Source organism: Xiphophorus hellerii, chromosome 12, assembly GCF_003331165.1.
Source record: "Xiphophorus hellerii strain 12219 chromosome 12, Xiphophorus_hellerii-4.1, whole genome shotgun sequence".
In the NCBI taxonomy this organism is placed as follows: Eukaryota; Metazoa; Chordata; class Actinopteri; order Cyprinodontiformes; family Poeciliidae; genus Xiphophorus; species Xiphophorus hellerii.
The window spans coordinates 6,549,658-6,575,758 of NC_045683.1; the positions used below are offsets into that span (position 1 = coordinate 6,549,658).

General features: G+C 36.2%; 1 protein-coding gene across 2 annotated transcripts in view; it reads left to right on the top strand.

The window, feature by feature from the left end:
* tmem8b (transmembrane protein 8B) overlaps positions 1-26,101 on the top strand; it is a 62,338-nt gene that overhangs the window by 20,368 nt on the left and 15,869 nt on the right. For both annotated transcript variants that reach the window (XM_032578357.1, XM_032578358.1), the window contains exons 7-12: positions 5,832-5,928; positions 6,792-6,915; positions 8,618-8,760; positions 10,931-11,109; positions 15,993-16,139; positions 22,595-22,711. In XM_032578357.1, coding sequence (XP_032434248.1) covers positions 5,832-5,928; positions 6,792-6,915; positions 8,618-8,760; positions 10,931-11,109; positions 15,993-16,139; positions 22,595-22,711 — 807 coding nt within the window. The remainder of the gene's footprint in view (positions 1-5,831; positions 5,929-6,791; positions 6,916-8,617; positions 8,761-10,930; positions 11,110-15,992; positions 16,140-22,594; positions 22,712-26,101) is intronic.

A 26,101-nucleotide genomic window follows, 5' to 3' on the forward strand; every position in this document is an offset into this window, starting at 1 on the left:
TCAAATTTCCAGAGTCAAATTTGAGGTTAAACCAAGTATGCTTGGTTTAAATTGGATCATTAACAAGATAATCAAAGGTCAAGCAGCAAATTAAGGCTTCCTGAATTGCTGAAAAATAAAAAACAATGGGTCTTTCAAATTGTGGACTTCAACGTTATTGAACGTTATATATGATGATCATCCTGACATCCCTAGCCGTCAGTAACTTTTGTATCCTGGTTGGATGGCAGTTTCCTGTGAGAATAACAGTAAAATCTAAAATGATGCAATTTTTAAAATCTTTTTCAGTACAGTGAGGTGAACTGTTCTGCATGGTTTCATCTGCTCACACCCTAATGGAAATTGTAGCCTGATAGTTTAATCTCTGTTTTATCAAGTTTCCTGACAGTTTTCCTTATGGCACAATAAAATATAATTTATCTACACTTTATTATTCGAACAGTGAATTTTTCCCAGGGGACTGACATGTACCTTATAGTGAGTAATAGCTTCTCTTTGGCCTCTCAACAGTAAAAGCGTGACTGAGGGAGAGGAAGCATTGATGATTGTCCTTCTATGAGGGTCACCCATCTCTATAAAGAAAATCACGTCTCCTTTTCTTGGATCTCATCAAAAGTTTACCTTTTAGACCAAACTTTAGGAAGTGTGAAAGACTGGGTTGTTTCTAGTAGTTAGGTGAATTTTAACAACATATAGTTAAAGGACATGTGATAAGCTCACGTATAAATTTTTCACACTACTAAATATTCCTGAGTCAATTGTTATTAAAACAAAGTGGAAGGAAGTTGAAGCAGAAGAAACCCAACCACCAAGTGATGGGCCACATTTAATCACAGAGTGGGGTCAGTGGATGCTGAGGTGCAGAGTGTGGAGAGGTTGCCTACTGTCTGCAGAGTCTATAGATAAAGATCTTAAAACTTCATGGCCTTCAGATTAGCTGAAGAGTGTGTGAGCTTCATGAAATGAGTTTTTATGCCTGATGAGCTGCATCCAAGGCTCACATCACCAAGTGTAGTACAAAGCTGCAGATACAGTGGTGGAAAGCATACCTCCACTGCAGCAGAGTAGACACCTGTGATATGATGAATCATGCCTCACTTTCTGACAGTTCAGTTGATGAAACTGGGTTTGGCAGGAGAACAAAACTTACCTGATTACATCGTATCAAGTCTAAAGTTTGACTCAGAGGAGACTAAGGCATGGAGAAGGTTTTAGGAAATTAGGGTCAGCACATCAGGACATATGGTATGATTTTATTTTCCCAGCTTTGTGGGAATCCCTCTCTCTATGATAATGAAGTTGTACCAGTGAACAAAATAAAGTCCATAAAGACATGAATGAATCTGGTCTGTGGAGGAACTTGACTGGCCTGCACAGTCCAGACCTCAACCCTCAACAGTCCTGAAGAACTTTGGGATGGATTAGAGTAGAGACTTGAAGCCAGGCTTTCTAGTCCAACATCAGTGTCTGACCTTACAAATACACTTCTGGAAGTATGATCAAACAGTCCCATAATTAGACTCCTAAACCTTGAGGAAATTTCAGAAACTGTCTTAGCTGCAAAGGTTGGGCTTCCAATAAATTAAACATATGAACTAAAGGAGCAGTGTCACTCAAGTGTGGGAATCAGATCAGCAAATACTTCTAATAATGTTTTAGTCAAGGATGTTTGAGGTTAGGTTGCTCTGGCATAGTCAGTGCTTTGACAAAATCCTATTAAACAACTTGTTGGAGTTTTTTTCTAACCATATTAACTTGATTTTATCTCTCTCACACACACTATCCCCAGTGAGACCTTAGACAGGCTGTCATACGCTTTCTTAATTATGTCCAGTGAATAAAAGAATTCACAAGTGATTGCAGTCAAGTGTAAAAGCTGCATAAGAACAGATGCGGTGCGCGTCAGAGGTGGAAGTCATATGCCTAAACGGTTTCAAATATGTTTTTTAGTTTTATTTGATTAAAAATTGCTTTGCAAATCTTGTTTTGGCTTTGGTTTGATAACTTTCTTTCATTAATATGTGATTTAAAATAAATTAAAAAAAACAAGTAAAAATTAGAAAGATTTCCATCTATTAATTTATTCTTTTTTCAGATAGAAATGTACAATCGAAAGCCTGTTTCTAAGCAACATTGAAATGCTCAGTTTTTAATCACGTGCAATGCCTTACAAAAATATTCATATCCTTAAAATATTTCAACATTGTCCTTGTATTTTAATTGGATGTCATGTGATAAACAGAAATGAAATGGCAAATAATTTTGAAGCAGATGGAGATTACTACAGGCTTTTAAATATTTTTTGCTTAAATTAAAAACTGAAGTGGCATGCTTTTACATTCAGCAAATAAAGGGGGCACAAACACTTTTTGCTGCTAATAGAGATAAACATTTCACTCAATCTTTTTTGCAGAAACAACAACAAAAAAACAACTTAGATTTGATACTTTTCTGTGCACAGTCTTGGATATTGGTTGGTACTTTAACTAACACACCCTAACTCAAATATGGTTTGACCTAAACTATTCCATTTTCAACTCTGTGTTTGGAGTGATTGTTCTGCTGGAAAGTGAACATCCACCTCACTCTCAAGTCTTTAGCAATATTAACATATTTTCCTTGGTTTGGAGTTTTGCCCATACTCTTTACACATTCAGAGTATAGTTTTTAAAGCATGTTGACTCTATTAATTAGCTGACTTCTTACGAGAATTGGATTTTATTTAGGTGAAAGTCAAGAGGGCTGGCTTTTTTGTTTAGTTGTTGACATAAACAGGGATAGTGTGACTAGGTTATCTTAAGTACCACAATATGATGAACAAATAATGCATTTCAACTTTGTGGTTGTGGTAGGCTGAAATTTTTAATAGCAAAACTGCATGACTTCCTTCACCTATTTATGCATTGAAAAGTTATTCTTCTCTTGCTTTATTCATGAAATTCTTTTCGTTTTTTCCCCCTCGTCCTGAAACCTTGATTAGTAATTTGTTGGTAGATGGCACTCCAAACTGAATTATGCTTCTGCCACTCACATTCAGCCATCATAACTAACTGATGCATAATGGATCCGGCATATAAATCACACTGTTAAATATGATTGATGTGGCTATGTTTTACAACAATGCTACAAAGTGCTTTACATGCACTGGCCAAAAATAATAGGATAAGCAAAAAAATAAATATACAAGTAGCAGTAAAATTACAAACATGAATTTATAATGGGGTTTAAACCAGAACCAGAAATTATGGTTAATTAAAAGCAAATCACATAATGGCCTAGAAGCAAAGCTATTTTATGAGATGTATTAAATCCTCTTAAAAGAGCTGGCCTTTGTATCTGGATAGATATGGAGTGCCGAAGGTAGATAAACCTGGAAGACAAACGGAGCCTCGGAAGTTATCGTAGAAATCTTAATTTAGGCACCACACAGATCTGCAGAGCAGAGTTTCAGAACAAAACAGTTTCCTGGTTTCACCCGCGCCAAGGGAGTTCAGATAATAAATCTGAGAAAGATGAAATGCGCAAAATAATCATGTGTATCTTGAGATAATCTCGCTTCCTTAATTCCCGGTGTTTACCGGTGAACCAGGATGTTTACGACAAGTGAAGAGAAGGGATTGCCCAACACATGATCTCCTGTAAAGATAGGATTCAACAGTAGATCAACCCTGAGAAATTCTGACTCCTTAAGCAGAATGCTTTCTGTGAGGTATGAGGGGGATGGATGTAGGTGCAGTTTCTTGAAAAATGAAATAAAATCAACAGACTTTATTTTTATCCTTGACTGTAGCTTCCTTGCATCTGTGAAATTCCATATTTGGTGTCGCATCTTCATTTGGATAGGCTTTATTCAGTGGGAGATATTATACATCTGAATCCTCAGTAAATCATCATGTGTTTGTCCATTCATCTATTCATCCATCTGTTTGTCCACCCATCCATTCATCCATCTATCCATCTGTTTACCCACCAATCTGTTTTTCATCCATATATCTTTTTGTCTACCTATCTCTCCACCTGTCAATCTGATGCTTGGTCTGTCCATACTTCCATCAGTCCAGTGCTTTTTTTTTTTAATCAGTCAGTTTAAAAGAAAAGAGAAAGGGGGAATAAAAAGCAGAATACCCATTTTAATTTGTACAGGGCCTTTATCGGGGTTTTTCTGGCTGAGACAGCATAAGCAGAATTGATCTACAAGAGACCATGACAGTTCATGTCTACCATGTAAAATCCATCCAACCCTATATCTGAGAATTGCTACAGCAATGGAGCCATGAGCGTTCCAGAAAAGATTTATAGTGCCTCCAATGAGTTTTTGGTTTTCCCCTGGGTCCCTCCCCACCCCTCAAAGGGACTTGCCTGAAAAAACTCCAAAAGACAACAAGAATGAAAACCTGCTGATGAGTAGCTGGACACTTCCTGGCTGGGTTCACCCTTAGAGATAAGGAGAGGGGCTGTCGACTGCTTGTATCTGGAATCCTGTTCTTTCAGTCATTTGTCCATTTATCACAACCATAGGTCAGAATGTAGATTAACCAGTAAATCAAGAACTTTGCTTATCATCTCAACTCCTTCTTCACTGTAATAAATCAGAGCAGCACATACATCAATGCAGTTGAGGCCCCAATCCCTGCTTCACTATATCACTACTCATGAACAACATAGGGGATATTTCAAATTACTCCTCCTCAGGTACTGATTGGCCCCATGCCTGTAGCATGGGTTGAGAGATATGACATTTGACTTCAAGGAATTGACTCTAATTCTTTCTGCTGTAAAGAATTTCTGAGTGGCTTGCAGAAATTCACAGCGGCAAAAACCAAAGATATTTATGCTTGTATCAAAAGTCAAGAAACCATTAACCCTTTGCTTCCTCTTGACCAGTGTCTGGCAGACTCTTTCAGTTTTCACTTGAGTGTTTCTTACTTAATACTTCATCTTCAGATTTTAGGGTAGAGCTGCAATGAAGCATAGAGGGAGGAATCATCTTAAAATGCCAGTGGACTTGATTTAGTTTAACCATCAAGAGAGTACAGGCCAGATGGTGAGTTTAGGAAGCCTGAAATCTCAGCACCTGGCAAAGTGTTTGTCATTGCATTAATCAAGAACATTTCCAGCTCCTTCCATATACATTATGTGGAGGTGAGAGAAATCTTATAATTCCTAGAAATAATTGCCTTAAGATGTCCCTACTCCCCTTGGATACAAGTAAATGCATTTAATAACTGGAGAATTGTTCTATGATTTCCTTTTTTTGGCTCAGATAAAATGACATTTACTGTTTTTGTGGGTGCTTACCAATACAATAATTTAGTTGGACAGATTTTATATTGATTATAAACCACTTCATTACTTTATTCACAGGATAGGACAAGACAACCTGAAAAGTGTCAGATAAAGTGCTTGAATACCCTCTGATAATTTATGAATACATTTATTTTATTACTGCTTTTTGTCCTGTTGTTTCTATGCTGACACTAAATCTGATTGCCTCAATTTCTGTTTCTACCGCATGAGCTATTTTATATTGGCATATGCAACTTCCAATGCCTGAATAATTCTTCTGAATTTCCTTTAAATGCATGAGCATGTTATTGTATAATTGATGCTGCGAGGAGATAAACTGCCAACATCTTCATCTAGGTTCCTCCGGCAGAAAAACGTAGAGCGGTTTCACTTGATTTGTTAGTTTTAAAGTATATTCTTTCATGGCTGAGGGGAACAGAGGCCTAAGGTAATCATGAATAGTATGAGCTCACCGCCAAGAAGACAGCAGATGGTTGATGGTTGTATGGATGATTGGCATTTTCTTCTGTTTCTTCTCCCTGCAGTCTACGCTGAAAGGAGCTAATCTGACTGTGTTTGGCTGCCTTAATCACGGAATGCCTCTCTTCTTGAGAGAAAATTCATCGCTAAAATGTGACTCAGGTATGTTGGATTACCGTGTGACAAAATTAATTTGGAATATTTTGGGTTCCTACCAGAAGTTGCATTAACCAAATATTTTCTATCTGTGACTGGATTTTTGAAACAGTGGAAAAATCTAAACACCATCTGTCAGATTGCAATTCACCCTTCTGACCACCATGTTTAGACATGCAGACATTTAAATTGTACACACAGAGTAGATTGCAGAGGCAACTATCAAAATAGATTCTAGTAAGAGCATCTTAAGCACCAGTGGTTGACCAACTGAACCACTGGTGCAGAAGGAGCACAAGCTGTGGGATTTCCACCTGCTGAAGTGAGTGCATGAAGGATCAGGAAACCCCTCATGCAGAGTCTTGTCGATTTATGATCACTTCAATTGGAGAAATTTTCCCTGATTTAAAAACTTTGACTGGAGTGGAGTTTGTAAGTCCAGTCTTTAGTGTGGCAGCAGAGCACTGAGTCAACATCCAGATCAATATTAAAAACCCCATCAAAGTCATCTGTCTGCAGCAAAAGTCCAGCATTTTATGAGAATAGCTTCTGTGACAAGTTGCCTTTAGACATTTGGTTTTACATAAGTAGGGGTGCAATTCAGCTTCAAAGTTGTGAGACTGTGCATTCATCTTTCATATCTTCAAATGATTCATCTGTCAATTTGTACATTTATTATTTTTTCACCATTCTGAACATTTATTCATCCATCATCAAAGATCAACAAAACTCAAATACCTGGAAATTTAAGCAAAAACATCTGAATTTTTGATTTAAATTGAAACAGCAAGTTATTTGTTTTAATTTTCTGTATTTTTGTAACTGAACAATTTTATAAAGCTTTATTGGTGTTCTCTTTTTTCAATCAGAATCAGTTGCTGGGTTTTTCCTCTCTGTCAACGTGTCCTCTAATATTACCAAACTGAGAATTCCCTACCCACAAACAGGAACCTGGTACCTCAGTCTGCGCTCCTTATGTGCCACTGAACACGGGTAAGATTACTATGGTGTCTCACAGCGAAATTTAATTCAGCTAATTCAGAAATTACATCCTTACAAATTTATATGCATATTTGCTTTCTTGACACAAACATAATATAAGACATATAACGGCATTTTTATATTTATGGTCTAAAGATTTTTGACAACTATTCCAGTTGAACTTAGCAAAAAACAAGAATAACAGGCCTGAACTGCTCTGTATATATCAGAATCCCTCTGACAACACAGGAGCAAGGTATCTGTCATCTGTTCCAGCTCTCAGCAAGAAGGTGAATAAACACATTTCCCAAAATATCTAACTGGGCCTTTAAAGTGGGAAAAAAAGTCTATAAAGTGTACTCTCAGGAGTATTTACCCAGAAAGAAAAAAAAATAGATTTACAAGCAAAAATTCACTGAAATGAGCTGGTTGACTGTTGCTCATAAATTTTTGATGTTCTCATAATCAGTTCACAGTCTTGGTCCCAACGCCCCACAGCAACCTCGGTGAGACAATGTTTGCTCTGTTCTGCAGGAAGACAATCACAACACAGGATATAAAGTATTTTTATAGCAGATCTTCAAACAGTCGCTACTTTGTTTACCAATTTAATAATTAATTTAGCCCAGTGATTTGGGGAACATGCTTTTCTCCCATCTGTCATCTGGCAGCACAATTTGGCCTTTAGATGTATATGACATGGAAGAGCATTTCTGTCTTGTACATTAAGAATTGTATGGCAAGTATGATGATTCAGTCATATATAAATTTTGTATCATCTCTAAAAGGTGAGCTGTGATTATTTTAATGCCATTACGGTACAAAAGGTGCAGACTGGATCTTTACCAGCAATATCACATCAGGCAGACCAAACTGTCAGCATGTTGTGCTTTCTGTAAAGGGCACAGCTCTTATCGTTTGTGGACTAGATTATATCTTGTGATATCAAATGTTCTCTCCAACTGTTTACTCTGCAGATGAATTCAATAAGTACACACATTTTTCCGCTAAAGGTTTATTTTAAGTGTGCGTGAGAGACATTGCGGAAAGAAGATGGAAAAAAAATAATGCTATAAAGTTATTCAACAAAATAATTTTCCCAAGTTTTTCATTGTTGAGCAGATTGAGCAATTTTGCCAAATCTTTAACGATTCAAAAATCTGAAAGGAATTGAATTAAATATTAGGTTTTGCAGGTTCTCTTGGGAGTTCCAGTTGAATTTGCATTACAGATAACAGATGGTGTGGGACTTGTACTTATCTTCATTTGAGAGCCTAACTGAGGTTTGGAAATGGTGATGGCATTCACATAACGGTGTGATACATTTCACACGCTAAATTAGTCCAGGCTTGCTTCAGCTGAAAAGTGGCAGTGTGTTTGGCTCATACTCATAATGATTTTTATATGTTGAAAGCACAAATCAAAAAGGGATCAGTTAAAGCTGCTATGAACAGACAGGAACATACAGTACCTGTAAGCAGTTACTTGGCATTTGAAGAGTATCAGGAAATCACACACATGTTCTGGAGTACTTTTAAGAAAAAAAATTAATGACATGGATTTTATTTAGCCTTGCAAGATAACTGCTAATAAAATAAAGCACATACAAAATAAAAGACTCTTAATGGTACTTATTGAAAAAGATTTTTAAAAATTATTGCCACTTCAAATTTCAGTTCTATTTCTCCTTTGCCTGCTTGTGCTTTTTTCTCAGGTTTGAAGCATGCACCAATGTAACGGCAGAGGTTTATATGCGTGCATACCTTACTCCATGCATCAATGATTGCGGGACATATGGACAGTGCAAGCTCCTGCGAACCAACAACTACCTTTATGCTGCATGTGAATGCAAAGCAGGTAACAATTTATGTGCAGGAGCCGCTGCAGAGCTCTGTGTATTTGTCACTTACTAGAACAACTCTTATTTTTTTTTTACTTGCTTTGATTTTGTTCCCACTATGAGCTAAATTCAGATGAAGTCATCTACTAATGTCTTTTTTTGATTTGATATTAATGCCAGACTCAGTCAGCAGCTGAAAATAATTAATGCCTATCTTCAAGAATCCCTCATTGTTTATTATTTAACAGTACATAAGAAGGAAATGCATGACCATTAATGATATTCAATTTTAGATAAAAGAAAAAGAAAGAGGTCATATCTGCTGCTAATAATTTCAGATTAATTGTAAAATATATGATGGAAAATGGAAAAGTCAGCCACATGGGATTGGGCAAGCCGTTTTCCAGAACTGAACTAACAATACGGCAATTAAATGGTAGGTACCACTGTCCAAGAAGCCTAGTATTAATCTCTTTCTATAAGCTGTTGATGAGACAATAAAACACTCTTAATTACAAACAGCTTTTCAATAAAAGATGAGCTTATGAAGCCAAACAAAGCCTGTCCTCAGAGGCTTTTTTTAAATCCTGCCTTTGATCTTGTTTTATCCGAGCCCGTTTCTCTTCCATTGAATCCATTGTCATACTTCATGTGTGCCTCTACTTCCTGGCGGAACTACAGCAATCAACACTTGCCCTTGGCCTGTCTTAACTCAGCAAAACCTCACTAATACAGTGCCTTGTAAAAGTGTTATACACCTTGAACTTTTTTCATGTTGCACCTTAGAACTGGGCAAAATGCACAGAATAATTATCACAATATTTGTTTGTGAACGGAATTTGAAAACAGTAACCAATGTCAAATCAAGTCAAGTTTATTTGTAAAGCACATTTTAGCTAGAAGGTAATTAAAAGTGCTTTGCATTATTAAAACATCACACAGTCACCAATGGTGAAACAAGCAATAAACATTACATTTTGTCAAATGCCATCATCAAAACCATTAATAAACATCAAGTATGTTGATCAATGTTCCATTTAGCATTAATCAAAGGCAACTCTAAACAAATGTGTTTTTAGCCTTGATTCAAAGGAACTCGATGTTTCAGCTGTTTTGTAGTTTTCTGGAAGTTTGTTCCAGATTTGTGGTGCATCGAAACTGAGTTCTGGGGATGCAGAGCTGACCAGAACTAGAAGACCTGAGTGGTCTAGAAGGTTGTTACATAAACAATAAGTCTGTAATGGATTTTGGTGCTAAGCTGTTCAGTAATTATTAAACAAACAAAAGTATTTTAAAGTCTGTTCTCTTAGCTAAAGGGACTGGTGTAAGGACTTTACAGCTGGGGTGATGAACTCTGGTTTTAGTGAGAACACAAGCAGCAGCATGGTGGAAGTTATAAAACTGCCTTCCAAGCTTGGTTCTTGTATCACAAAGCACTGTTCAATCCATCATGTGGAAATAAAAAGACCATGAAATGTGACTGAAATGTAGACAAAGGGAACTTGCATATAAATTCACAGCATAGTCTTAGAATTTTGTATTTGCAAAAACAAACTTGAAAACCATGTATCATTTTTCTAAATTCAGCCAGTTGATTTATCTCAGTAACATCAAACTCTGTGACTGTAATGTGACAAAGTGAAAGAGTTTGAGGAATGTGAATGTTTTTGCTAGGCACAGCATTGGTCAATACTGTGTATATTCAGAGCTTAGTTTGTAATAATTTGAATCGTTATGTCTTGGCCTGAAATCAGCCAGAAAAACAACCAAACAAAGATAATTTTCCAAACTGTCTTATTCATTTGGCCCCTTGATGATTATGTATTGTAACAAAGCAGAGATAGTTGAGAATAGGAGATCGTTCACTCCAGGAGGCTCTATTGTTCAAGATAAACAACTTCACACAACTCTGATGTTCCTGAAAAAGAGCTGCTGCTGATGAGACTCTTATCAAGTCATAAATTTTTCATACGCTTTATGAAATGCACAAAATTCAAAGGAAAAGATTTTGAATGGTCTGTTTCATCTCTCATTCAAATTTCTTCCATCTTACATCCACAAAAAATATTTAACAAGACTTTCCCAAAGTTCATGTAGAGTTGAACAAAACTTAGCGACACAGAAGCTCCTTTAGATCTCTCCTTTCTTCCGTCAGGCTACAGCTCTGACAGTGTGTTTGTCTAATAGGCTGGAATGGTTGGGGCTGCACCGACAACTCCGAAGCCTATTCTTACAGCTTCCAGCTCCTCTCCACCCTCCTGCTCTGTCTCAGCAACCTGATGTTCGTCCCGCCTGTGGCCATTGCCATTCGAAGCCACTACCTGCTGGAGGCTTCAGTCTACATCTTCACCATGTTTTTCTCCACTGTGAGTCACTTCTAAATGATTCAACTGATGACTGAAAGTGCAGTTGAAGCCATATGCAATAAATATAAAGAAGCATATCTTTTTTTCTGTGCTTGTTGTATGACATAAAATCCAACCAATCTTTTACTGATTTTAGGTTAGTGAGCATTACCAACATTATTTATATTTGTTAAACATGAAAATATTGAGAGGGATTTTTATTTTGTTTTAACATTTTTTTTTCCATATGACTTCTTTTGATTCAGAAGTCGCATGCTTTAAAATGCTCTCACAATTTTTTCTTCCCTCTGCAATGTTGTGAAAAGATCAAAACAAATCAAGCAAGTTATCAGAAAGAGAATTGTGGACCTCCACTAATCTGGTTCATCTTTGGGAACAATTTCAAGATGCCTGAAGGTGGCACACTGAATTTTTCAATCAATTTTATGCAAGCATAATCAGCATGACAGTATCCAGCCATCATACTGTTAAAGAAGGAAATGTATTCTGTAGTGTAGAGATAGATGTGGAGCAAAATGCATCAGCTACATAGAAAAAGCAGAAGATCTTGTGAAGATCTTGACTAAAGCTAAGAAGTGATTATTATCTACAGTGAAGTGTGTCCTGTACCCATGATGACTGAAAGCCCACTCAGAGAGGAAGAAGCCATTACTCCAAAAGTAATTTTAAAAGCCTTTATACCATTTGTAAATCCACACAGGGACAAATGTATACCTTTTTGAAAAAACACCCCCGAAAAAACATATCCTGTAGTTTGATGAAACTAAAACTGAAGTGTTTGACTATATTGCCTAAGGAGAAAAATGCTGAGACCATCACCTGTACTGTGAAGTATGGGTGGCAGCATCATAGTGTGTTGGTGTTTTGCTTCAGGAGGGACTGGTGCACTTCTCACAACAGATGGAAAGAACATTATGTGAGCATTTTGAGGCAACATCTTAAGACGTCAGCCAGGAAGTTGAAGCTGGGGTAAAAATTAGTCTTGCAAATGGAAAATAAGACTAAATATACCACATAATTTGTTATAAAGTAGCCTTGACACAAAATGATGAATGTTTTTCAGTGACCCTCCCTCAACCCTGATGTCAATCCTATAGAAAAATTGAAGGGAGAGCTAAAAAAAAGTTTGTGTGAGTAATGCATTCTTCAAACTGAACTCCGTTTACTCCTGTCAGGAAGGATGAGTCATTCAAAAGGTTTAACCCAAGGCATACAATTTAAAAGCCTAGTTTAATATTCTTAATTGACCTAAAATATTAAACATTTAGTCTAATTTAAAGTCAGACAGTAAAAAAATGGTTATGTTTTCACTTCAAACATTTGGTTTGAGGTCTGTATTTTTGCATCTCTCTGAAACTCTGAAACTTTATTGCTGATTCATATTCAGACACTTTTAGAGAAGACATAAAAAACAAAATAATTTAGTGGTGTTCTGAAGATTAAAATCATCATCATAGAATGTGTTCTTTGTATTTGGATGCATATAAACATAAGTGATGCATGCAGGTAATTTCACACAGTTCCTAACAATGGACTCATGCTGTTCTACTGATTGACACCTAATGATAGTCTGGCACAAAAGCAGTGCTGATGACTACATTATGAAAGTGCTTACGGTGGCAAACTGAAAATGAATTACAGTCAAAAAGAGGGTTGTTTGAAAATCAGGACCAATTATATATATGTGATAAATGTTACAAACAGGAAAGCATCCAGAACAGGAAATGTGTTTCAGAAATTAGGTTCAGTGGGCAAAACAAATTACACAACATAGAATTTTATTATTTGCAAATCACTTAATAATGCAATACAGTTTATGCTCACATGTTGCATATCCAGAAGTAGATTTACTTCCAAGTCTTTCTTGCAATTATTAAAATGGTCTTTCTTTCTCTGCTACTTTTTTGAATCAATATCCTTCAAACTTTGTTGAGCTAAATTCATTTAAGCTCAAAGGATTTCTTTATAATATCCAAAAGATATGGTGGAATTTATGGCCAGGCTTACACGCCTTGAAGTTCACACATGACTTTCTCTTTCATGTTCCTATTGAGCAGCAGAGCTGAATATGTAGGTTGCACCCATAAAAAATACAAAATCTCCTATGTCAATGTAAAACTGCTCATTCTGCTGTTGACTCTTGTCTTGGGGTCCTGCTACTACAGGTGCTGACAGTCAGGTACCTGATCAGAGCCTGGATAACAGCTCCTGTGAGCATGGACCCTGTTAAAAGACATGAGTTGTCATTTGCTGCAAGCATGCCAGGTTTGACTGATCTTGACAAGACCCCTGCCAGAGCCAGCACAAAGCCAATGTGATTCCTGCTACTTAGGACCCCAAACTTTCAGAGGCCTCCCATAAATGCTTGAAATTCAACATGAACCATAGATCTGAAATTTTCAATTTGTTCAGTAAGAAAATTATTAAATTTGATTTCATAATTTCAGCATAGATAACAATCTGCCTAGTGACAATCTGAAAGCTTAACCTTTTCTTTGTGTTGAAGCTTGGTTTGCTCACTAATACATATCAACTGCAAATAATAGCCAATCATCATGATTGCTTTTAGACTTAGTCATTTAGCCAGTTAAATGACTCAGTCTCTCAGATTCTACCAAATCTGTCGAAACACTGTTAGTGGTGGTGATGCTGTCAATAGGAAGATCGGCCCCTCCTCACATTCTCCTTAAGGCTTCATACAACCCCTTTGCTGTAGGCCAACCTTAAGCGAGTGTTGCAGTATTATTTTAAGCACGAGTTTCAAATGGCGAGGAAGATCAGTGACAACCAGCAGCCCAAACAAACAACACCACATGAAGACCAATTCCTCAACCTGTCAGCATTCAGGAACGATAGGCAGTCTTGTACAGATTACAGTGTACTGGGTGTCTGACAGCTCTCTACCCTGAGAATCCAAAACACACAGTGCATTCCCAGTCTCTGAGGACTGCTAGGAGGTCTGCCATGACTACCCTTTGCCGTCTGCCAACACCAATGCAATCAGGCTACAACTGGAACTTGATCAGTATCATTTATAAACTTACAAATGCACTTCCTTTAAAATGTTGCACAATTTAAGTGAAAGAGGGGGCTTTCCATAGTTATGAGATTGAATTACTTTTTTTTTGAAAAAAAAACAACATAATTTCTAACTGTGACATGTGGACGATACAAGCAGATGAGTCCTTCACAGGCTAGTAGAGTGGCCATTCAGAGTATATAGTACAAAGCTGAAAGAACATCGGCCCTCTAGTCTTTGTTTGCACAGGAAATTAATACTGTTGAGCACAAAATTATTTATACCTCTGTCAGATTTAAATCTAAAAATATTTTTATTCACCCAAGAAGTTTGTTTCTGATAGGAAATAAGACAGGCATCTCTAAAATGGTAACAAAACAGTATGAAAGAACATATGCAAAAAATAAGTGAAAATATAATAGTTTTCAGTGAACCTGCAAATAAAAATGTTAAGAGTGTGCCTATGATTTACTTTCAACTGACCTCAATGTGGTGCTCATAAAGAAAATGCAATGCAATCAATCAGCTTTGAAAGTCAATTCATAAGTAAATAGTCATAACACCTGTATAAACAAATGAAGTATAAATGATGCTTTTCTGTGAAGGCTTCAAGTTTGCTAGGGAACATGTTGGTGAACAAACAGCATCATGAAGACCAAGGAACACAGCAGGCAGGTCAGGGAGAAGGTTGTGAAAAAATCTAAAGAACTGTAAGATTATAGAAAAGAAACTCAAATCTTAGTAGCCATGAGGCTTGCAGAACATTTTTCAGAGATTCACAGCTCAGATGAGGAAATCTGTTGACCAGACAACTGTTAGTCATAATGCATGACTAACAGTTGTCTGGTCAACAGATTGACTCATTTGGAGTTTATGAAACAAACAGCATTAATAAGAAAGAAAGTGAAGTTTAAAGTTCACATCTTTGATTTGTCCTGGTTTGTAACAATAGTTCAAAGAGGTGAAAGAAGGTGTTATTCAGCAGTGAGACGTGAGCTGGTCGGAACTGATTCATGATGCTAAATTATCATTTTACACAGCTGCAACAAAATGGTTAGATCAAAGCATCTGTAATGCATTAGAATTTCCTAGTCAAAGTTGAAATCCAAAGTAATCCTAGTCAAATTTTAAATCCTAATTAGAATCTGAGGTGAGACTTGAAAAATAATATTGACCCTGGAATTTAATCTGATTCAGCCTGGAATATTTTGGAACAAAGATTTCTCAAAAATGTAAACCTTTATGTATACAATAGTGGTAGAGAAATACCCCTCGAAAGGTTAAAGTATCTGAAATCTGACATTTTTCTGATTTTTATTTTTTAAAAAAAGCATTTAATATAATTGAAAATCATTTATAACTTTTGATTCACAATGCTATATATACTCTTAGAGGTTATGGTTGTAACATGGCGAAATGTGAAAAAATGTTTGAGGCACGAATACTTTCAAAAGGCTGTTAGTTTCCCAACAGAAAGATTTATTTTAAGAAACTGAAACCATATGGTTAGATGGAGCTTCCATTTCAGATCTTTCTTTTCTATGCTCTGGAGAAATTCCTTTTAAAAAAGCTGACAAAAGCTGATAAATTACAGTCCAATTTCCCTTACAAATGTTTCTTTAAGTGTGGCAAGGAACTTAAGTCGAGCTTCAGAAAAGCAGTTCATCCTGGATTTTTCTTTTGTGAAAGTGGAGTGTGTCTATTAGACGTTAGGTCTATCAAGAGAGATGAAGTCAATTTCTGTATATTATACTTTTAAAAACTACAGAGTAAAAATAAATCTATAATTCAAACTTAAAAAGAAGGAAAGCAAGAACTAGAAATTTGATGGTGTAACAGCTGTCTTCTTTGTCTCTTCCCACAGTTTTACCATGCATGTGACCAGCCTGGTATCGTGGTCTTTTGCATCATGGAGTATGATGTTCTGCAGTTCTGTGACTTCCTTGGGTCCCTTATGTCAGTGTGGGTCACAGTTATTGCTATGGCAAGGCTAAAATCCATCATCAAACAGGTATGTTTTAACTGTGTTTTTAAGTTCTCAACAGATAAGTAATTTTATGGAAACTTAGCTTCTCGTAACAGTCAATACATATTTTTCTTTCTTGTCATAAAAGAAAGAAAATGCTATTTTAAAACTTTTGTGTTTTAAATGTTATGTCAAGAACACTACCAAATGTTTGCAATAAAATGAAGGGAACTGCTCGGTGTATAAAATGTTATTGAAATATTTTTTTAGAATAATCTGATCAAACTGCTGAAAGTGAAACCATCTATAAAATATTGGTACTCCCTAAATTAACCAATGAGGTTTTTATGCTAATTATGAAAATGGGTTTTGCCATTTTTTTTTTGATACTTACAAAAAAATAGATTTTTTGTTTGGTACAGGACATTTTCTCAGACCTAAATGACTGATTTTACTTTTTTTTGCCAAATTAGGGGCAGAATGTTTTTCACTGTTAATTTGCTGCAGGGACATTTATGCAAAAAAAAAAATATTGAAAGATATGTGTCTATAAACGCAGAGGTGTATACGGGGACCAGCTTTTCTGCTACTTCTGTAATTAGACAAATAAAAGGAGACTCAACAGGATAGTCCATTAAATGGGTTTTGAGTGTCATTATCACACACATCACACATTTATAAAAATGACTACTGACACCATTAATGAAGAAAAAAAAATGACTCTAGTTACTAAAAGTGCAGTAAAACCTTTATGAGTGAGAAGCCAAAAGCAGGTCATTTATCACACCATGCAATCAGCAAGCTAAAAAATGGAGAAAAACATCACTTTAACCTCTCCCATTGATCAGATGTATTTTTTACACCCCCACAGCATATCTGTCAGCCTGATATGAATTGCTGTAACAATGTGAAATCTTGTAATAAGGATTCTTTGACATCACTTCAGTATATGCATCAGTCTACCTTCAGCCTAGTTCTGTGTGAATAACATGGAAAGTCAAAGCAGAAAAGTAGGTTCATTTGTATACTACTATTCATACTCAAGGTAAATTAAAAAATAAAGAAACATAGATAAGAGTCGCACTTTAAACACAAAGTATATTGAAAACCAAAATATACATCATATAAAAATGTATAAAATTGCATATTTTGAGGCCATAAATAGCTTAGACATGATTAAAAATGATCCAATAAAAATACTTACTCACTGAATGTTAACTTGAGGTAAATGGTAACATTTTTAGTCCTGATTTAATGGAGGCAAAAGTTTCTACACATCTCAGGACTTCAGGGAGTTGTTTAGCTGTGGAGCCTAGAAACTGAATGTTCCTTCATATTGTTTAGTTTTCCTTGAGGGAACATCAAGAGAACTGGTCTCAGATAACCTGTGGGCTCTACACTTGTCACACCTGACCAGTAACTCTGAAACGAAGTTTTCAAGCCAGCTTGAAAACACATTTGGTTTTAAGTTATTAAGTTATTAAAATTAATTTATTTAAAAAAATAATGAAGGAATTGTTTTTTCTTTAAGGAAGATAAATGTGTAATCACCCTTGTTATAGCTTGCTGCCAGGCTATTTGTAGCAATAGGCAGGGGGGAGGAGGAGCAATGCTACATTACTCTACAGTATGTTCTACGCAAGCAGAGGAAGCTGCAGCCACCATGGCCCTTTGTCTAACATTTAATTTAAAGTTTAATTTAAATACATTTTGGTTGAAAAATGCTGTGTATCTTGACACTGGTAACAAGTCCATGCCCTTCTTCTCTATTTTGATGCTTCTTACTAATTATATTTTTCAAATATCCTGCATTATATGATTTTAAACGAAAATCTTTACATACATCATAGAGCATTTCCAAATTTCATTAGCTTTAGATGCTCTAATTGGCTCAGATATTTACTGAAGCAAGCAGTCCTTCCTTAAAATGACAATTATTTTTGGACAGATAGTTAGAAATGGCCAGCTATCTGTAATCAGACCTTGGATAGCAATAGATTCCACTTCTGTTGTCTTGTAGTGTCATTGGGTGATGAGTCGAATAAAAGCCAGAACAAAGAGAGATTAGAGTTCTCCAGAGCTATGTATGAACAAATCTCACATATGCCTCCGTTCTTAGTTATAAATTAAAAGATCAGAATCTGCGTAGTGTGGCACTAAATTCTCGGCTTGTTGACATATTGTAGAGAATAAACACTAACAGGTGCACCTTCTCCCTGGGTCACCCCCTGGCTGCACACCAATATGGAGCAGTGTAAATGTGTGTCCCTGTCTATAAATGAGACAGAGAAGCGCAGGGCGGTGGGGGCGGAGGGTGGAGGTGGTGAGACAGGGAGGTGTGAGCGGGGGAAAGTATGAACATCTGCTGTCCTCTCGGGTTTTTATTTTTGCTTAGTTCTGCAGTATGCAGCCACTAATCAAATCGCACGTCAGGACTGGCAAGAGGAACCGTGCACGCTTGTGTACTTGAAAAGAGACAATGTGTGTGTTTGTGTGTGTGTGTTTATCAATGTCTAGGACTGCCGCAGCAGTAGAGGGTAAAGGACCTTTCATTTTCTGATTGCGTCTATGTGTGTGTGCAGCTCATACGAGATTCACAAAGCCTTAAAAATTCCTACAAATTTGTCAGCAGAATATATTACAAGTCTGCAAACAGAAAGCGCTCTGGGTCATTTGTTAATCTCAGTTTGCTAAAGGTTACTAGTCAGTATTATTAATATGAAGGAAAATAATAGTTATCTTTGCTGGAGTAATAAAAAGATGGTTGTGACTACATTATTTGGTGACCTTTTGTTACAACAGTGCATGAATAATTAATAATTAGAGAAAATTATCCAGATGATCTCATTTTTATCAGTCTTTGCATCTTGTGTTTCTTTGTCCACCTATCAAGTCTATTATTGATAATACAGTACTGTGCAAATATTTTGCATCACAAAACAGATTCCTTGAAATAAGTGTTTATTTCAAAAAACCTCTACCTCCAGCACGTCTTTAAGATCTTTGTTGATATCTTATTAGAGTATAAAAGATGTAAACCTTACCCTAATATGACAATGATTAAAATCATGTTATTAATAAAAATGTTCTGATATGTCATTTCAGCAGCAGGAGGAATAATTCTAACTTTTCTATTTACATAAAAACATCTTGATCATGTTATACATTTTGTTCTAAATTTATGTGCAAGTATTTTTTATTTGTGATCGTCATACTAAGTTATTCTTGATGAATTATGAACATAGATAACAAGAAAAAAGCTTAAGCTTAAGATTTGGTTGTTTACAATTTTCTTCAAGGATATACTGGGTAAAAATATAAGAGATAATCACCCCCTACTGGTAGATATTTTGGGAGTCAGAAAACTGTGCAGAAAATTACCAGATTAAATTAATGTATCATTTATTAACCTAAGTGCACAACAAAGTTCATCCAAAATGCCCCAAGGCAGATGACTTGTCTTATGTACTCAAATAACAAAATTATAAGGGTTGGAAAAGACAAAACTTCAAAGCAATTAACTCATTTGATCAAACTGGTAATTATTCCTACAGAAAAGCCTGGGCTAATGATTAAATATTAAAAAGCAACTGAAGTCCAAACAAAAGACCTTAGCTAAACATTAAAATATCTCTCAAGACCATTAAAATCTTAGAAGAAAGATTGACTTCTTCTTGGAAGTAGCAATACCAGAAACTCCAGGCTCACTGCTGTGCAAGAACATGCAAATGATATAAATTTACTGTAATTTCTGATACAAATATCTTTGAGTTGAAGCCAAAAAGAAATGCTACAATACATTTCATACAGACACGGTGTGATTATTCTTAAAGAGCTCAACAAATCAGCTCTGTTAAGTCATAGTAGCACCCAATAATGGAAGCAGTTCAAAAGAGCATGCAAAACCAATAAAATCAGAGCAACGACCTACCAAAGGTTACACACAAGGTGTCTAACATTATTAAATTCTTAATTAGCTCCATGACCCTACATTTAATAAATAATGTGATTAGCTTGAAACCTGTGCTGTCCATGTTCCCACTTATTAAATTTTAACTGACTTTGGAACATGTTTTGCCCAGTAAGGCAGTGTATTCTTGCACTGGCATTTAATTCACACATTCACACATACGCACATCAGAACATATTACTGTACATTGCTAGGCATGAAAATATGGGTTGCTGATAAAAATAGACTAACACCAGAGGACAAGAGTTTGCTTTAGCTCGTCTGTCACAGTGTCTGATAATGATTCATTACAGTAAAAAAAGCCTTGCCTATGAGCATCAGAGCATTCATGCCTGTATACAATGCATGCATTTTTGGGCACCTCCGTATGATCCAGCAGCGCGGTATGACTGATGATCGGGCTGCACAGAGTCCTCAGGCTGCACCGCAAAGCTCCTTTTCTCCTTGGTCTGTGTCAATTAGTCGTATTCTCCTGCAGGCAGGTCATCCCCTCCCAGCTCCAAACTCCCTGGTTTCTCCTCACATTGTCCACCAGACACAAGAATGCAGGCGAAAGTCTTCCTGAAGCCTGTGTGTACAACATATTGATTTTTTCCCCCCTACGCTCATTTTATCTCTTTGTTATCTTGTGGCTTTATCTTGAATTGTGAATTGGGGAAAATAAGAATAAAAAATCTACTTTTACTATCTATTGCATGGGGCTTAGTGTTCATATTTTATTTCTACTGTTATTTTGTGCCTTCCACTCTCATAGCCATGTACATTTATTTTTTAGATTCTTTAAAAGGAGCTTTGGGGTTTGGCCTCAACTTAGTAGAACTCAATGCCTCTCTGATGAATCAAACTGATAAGACATTTAATCATTTTCTTTATGTCTGTGAAAATTGGTTATTGTTTGTAGGTAATTAACAATTTTAAAAATATAAAAAGTACCACATCAACACAAAAAATGACCAGATGCATCAACTCCATAAATTTCATATTAATTTTGACATTTTTTTTTATCCCAGAGTTAACTGATGATACCATCACTAACTTTAATGATATTTCAAAAACAAACATTAAGTGCCAAAGTTTGAAATTGTAATCTAACCAACATACTTCAATACAGTTTACAAATAATTATCTAACTAAATTTGCCTTACCAAATTTGACAGAAACATAGTTTTTGTAGCCTCTTTTCTAATCAGATAAGGTAGAGTATCTGGTTTACTCTGTCTTACAAACCTGACATTTAATCATAGTTGGTACATTTTCAATTGGGTTGAGGTTGGTGCCATATCTGAGGTTTAATCTTACCCAACACCTCAGTCTTTCTCTCCATAACATAAAACTACTATAAAACTTTTCTCCAGAAACATTTAGCTTTCCCATGCGGACACCTATGGGAAAGGTATAGGTATCATGGAGATGTCACATTCGCCATGGAGAATGTCCATGGCGACGCTACACTCACTTCTCTGTAAATACTGGCAGTAGTTTATCATAGGTTTGGACCTTAGAGTTTTGCAGCTTGTTTTTTTATCATCCTAACCACTTTCCTGTTGTCTTATGGTGATAGATTGGGTCTGGCAGATTAAAATTAGAAAGAATTGGCTACCAAACAAAACAACAATTCCCCATCAGAACGGTTTTTGGTTTGGCCGAAGCAGATTAACGTTAAGGGTATTGAATTGGCGGTTAAAATTGTAGGCTATGTTTAAAAGTCAGGGCCAGGAAACAATTTTAAGTGAGCCTAAAATGTTTGACAAAAAGAGAATTCAGATCTCCATCTAGAATTAGGTCAGGTCTTTGATGGCTATGAAAACTGTGTGACTTCTGTACCTCAAATCTAATTCTTGCCTCTAAACAGTACTTAAATTATGTGATTTATTTTAATCCCACTTTTGAAAAGAAATGTTTGAGGGCATTATTCAGAGCCCACAATTTGACATTTATGCATGATGAGGTAATTTATACCAGATTTTTTTTTATTTAATTAAAACTGGATAAATACAGAAGATAACTTAAAAGAAAGATATAAAAAATTACGAGAGTCACCACATTACTCCAGAGATTAAATTACTAAAACAAGGTTCAGCAAATTGTCCTCCAAACCTCAAAGGATACTCTGTGCAACCACAGCAGAGATGGAAGCAAATCTCTTTATTGCTGATTGTTTTGAAAATTTTTACGAATTTCACAGAAACACGACAGGAAATGTTGAACAAATGTTTCATTAGCATTATAAAATCTAAAATAAATATCATGCTGTTTCAGTTGTCACAATGTATTGTAGGACAGTGGAGTTCTAGTCTGTTTTATATATTTTCACAATCTGCAGAAAAACAAATTCAGTAAAGTAATTTTCTTGCACAAATTACAAAAAATTACAAGCACGTCTCTTCTATTATCGATAATCGATAATAGAAGAGACATGCTTTTGCCTCACTACACAATCTTCCTTGTATTTACTGGTGATGAGATGATTTGAACAGTGTTTATGGGGGACAGTTATTGATCAGTGTGTGTGTGTTGTTATCCTGTGAAGGTGCTGTATCTGCTGGGGGCGATGTCTCTGTCCATGGCTCTGCAGCTGGACCGTCACGGTCTGTGGAACCTGCTGGGACCTAGCCTGTTCGCGCTGGGCATAATGGCTGTAGCATGGGTAAGGGGATTTCCTATGCTCAGGTTTAGACCATTTCTCATTAAATCAAGTTAATTTTCCTATTAGGTTTTACTGTACTTGAGGGAAAATTCTAAAATAGATGTGATCAGATGGGTGAAGGTGTCTTTTTTTAAGGGATTATAAAAGCTGCCTTAAACTACTTCAAGTAATGCTTTAAATAAAATTATTTGTTCAAAAGAATTTCTGAAAGCTGCACAGTTTGAATCCTGTCTTTCATATTCACAGTAATCTACACAGCTCTGAATGAATTACAAAGAGGTTTTCCCACAGGATGAAAGACAATTATTTCAACGCATCTGTGCTTAACGTTCAAAGCCACGCTGGTTCAAACATGCAGAAGAAATGTGTTTTCTGTGCTGTCCATGTTCTACGTGCTAGAAGGTGTTAAAGCATTTAATCTATCATGTAAGCCAATTGAGGGCTAGAACACGTGTGTGTGTGTGTGTGTGGATAAAAACTAGAGTTTCTGACCAACATAGCTAGTTTATATTAGCATGGAAGAGGCTTTAAAAGTTTTTCTGCCTGTGGGGTATTAGTCATGGCTTGTAGTTCCATTATAACTCTGCATGTACTTTCACTGACTCTTCGAGTCATAATGTGCTCCCTGAACTGAGAAGATAAAAATAATAGTCTTTTAGGGAGGATTCTTGAAAAAAATAGAGCCTTTAACACCAACCCCTCTAGATGTGAGTCTGAAAACAAGTTTGTTGTTTCCTTGGAGAAACAAACAAGTGTTGAATAAAATGTAGGAGTTTCGTTTATGAGAGTTGGTTTACGGTTTCCTGAAGGATCCCTTGAAAGCTAGAAGAGCTTTAAATCCTCCCTGCAAAGGCTTGTGTTTGAGCACAAAGAGGACAAAGCATTATTATAATAAAAACAAAATTTGACATTATTTTTCAAAACAAATTACCAAAAACATTGAAAGTTAATACATCTATTTGAGATTTAGTGTAGATTGTTCCTTAACATTCATACCTCTCTCCATATATTTTAGCAATTATCTGTTTCTAAAAAAGTCCAATAAACCCTGATCTAAAACTAAAACTGATCCATTATCATGTATTCTACTTGACTACATCAAACAATAATTCAGTCATATTTTTAAATATATTACTATCTGGTGGTCTCATGGAACCAACAGTGGTTGGTAATATGCATAGAGTTACAAATAAATGTTCCTTTGTTGATTCTTGAGAAAATGCTTCTTTAAATAAAATTCCAAGCCTCCTCCCCTTTTCCCAGCACATGGCCAGCAAAAGAGACTAAAAATATATTAATTTGTAGATTTTTAAATTAACATTATTTTAGTCCACATAGAAACCTACAATGAGCACTGTAAGTGTGCAACATCTTACATTGTTGATGACTGTATGTGTATGATCTCTGCTATACATTTTATTACTGCACATTAATGTTGTCAGCAGTTATTGACATAAACTTGGATCACTCTGGCAGTTCAAATTTGATGTTGAATTTCGGCCAGAGTCCACAGTTTCACAGCAGCTGTTGCTACATTTGATACTGCTTTGTTCGGCTGAACATCGTCTGTTTCAGTGTGAAGGTACACTGATGAGCGTTCCAGTTGTATCAGTCCAACTCATCAGCTGATTATGAACCCACTGGAATCATTTTCAAAAATCTAAGAGACACGGAAAGCACAGAAACATACTGCTTTTGATTTTGCTGCTCGACTGCAGCCTGACTTAAAATCCAAAGGTTTTCTTTATTGTTGGTGGCGCTAAAGCAGAGCAGCTGCATGAAGACTGGGCCACCTGTGAGTGCTTTGAAATGAGGTAGCAACCGATGGCAGCAGCTGTTTCTTCTTGATAAGAGACTAAGCGTTCATACCAGACTCCAAAAATACACCAGGTCACTAGTTGCTGTTTTGCAAATTGGTTGCCAGAGGTGTCTGAGTAGTTGCTGTATATAGCAACAAGCTTAATGATTTGGCAACATTGGCTGTTTGCATCCTGCATCTCCAGTGTCTCTGTTTGAATGACAAAACCAGAGAGGTCCCTGTGGAGCCAGTCAAAAACAAAAGCACAGCTTTGCTCTACCTGCAGGTGTACATAATGCATGTGTAGATGAATTAAAGCTAAACACAGAGGAGAATCTTTTTTTTAGATGAAACTGAAGTAAGGACCAGTTCTACCATCATGAATGGTTGTGGAGTATGTTACTTTTTAAATCTATTTATTTAACACGTATTAATATAGTTTTATTGTTGTGACAAAAATACTAATTGAGGCTAGAATTTCATCTCACCTTAGATTTGTAAATATGACACTGAACACCTGCCCCTCCAAGATTAAACTTATCAACTAAGTTAAATGGACAATAAAGCCAACAAAAGTAGGTGATCATTTATATAATATGCCATAAAAAACTGCATACTGCAAAGAATCCTGTGCTTTAAAATCTTTCTTAAAAGGTTGATTTACTGGTTTACCAAACACTAGCAGATTCCTCTTTTCAGTCGATTTTCTGTAGGCACTGGCAGATTTGTAATTTAATTATAAATGTCATGTTGTCATGTGCAATTTAACAAATACAAACTCCAAGCATTAGCTTTTTGTGTATTATGACAAGCTCTACATAATACAAGTCTAAACTCTGAGACGGCATTTCTAATCTTTCCCTGACAAATGAAAACTAGCTACAAAACTGAACTCCTCACAGCAACTTCTTTAAAAAAAGAAGAAGGAAAAAAAAAAGAAACTTACTTGGATCTACTGCTAATGTTGCAGAATTTAAAGATAAACCTGGGCAACTGCTTTGATTACTTGACAGTTAATAATTTATAGGCTGTTCGGCTGAGATTGTCTGCATTTCAACAGTCTTCCCTCCGCGCTGCGCCTCTTGGATTGAGCGCCACACGATCTCTACAAGAGCCCTTTCATTTCAGCTTGTCATGTTTCTGCAAAGCTTGGCATTCTGAATGCTCCCAGACACCACCAAATTAGATCAGTGAAGCGGAGGGCACAGAGCGTCTGCTGCTGCCGCTGCGTAGGGGTGTCATTAGCAGTAAGAGGAAGGGGAGCGGTTCCGATCAGTCGGTTCCAAAATATCCCTATTTCTCCAAACTAAATGAAGTCTCTGACTGGAGCGTGAAAAGACTCTCCCAGTTTAGAATTGTTTGCTTTAACAAAAAAAACATGCAGCGCAGAAGGGAACTGAACAGCCAAAATACATTTTGTTTTTCACTTCACTTCGCACAGATTATTAGTCTTCACTCTAAACTGTATTCTGCACAATAACTTAATCACAGCCATTTCCTGTAAGAGTATTTGTAATTATTTTTGCATCTAATGTAGAGCGCGCATTTCCCTTGATGGCATTGCAGTTCTTCATGGTAATATTTTCTGGAAG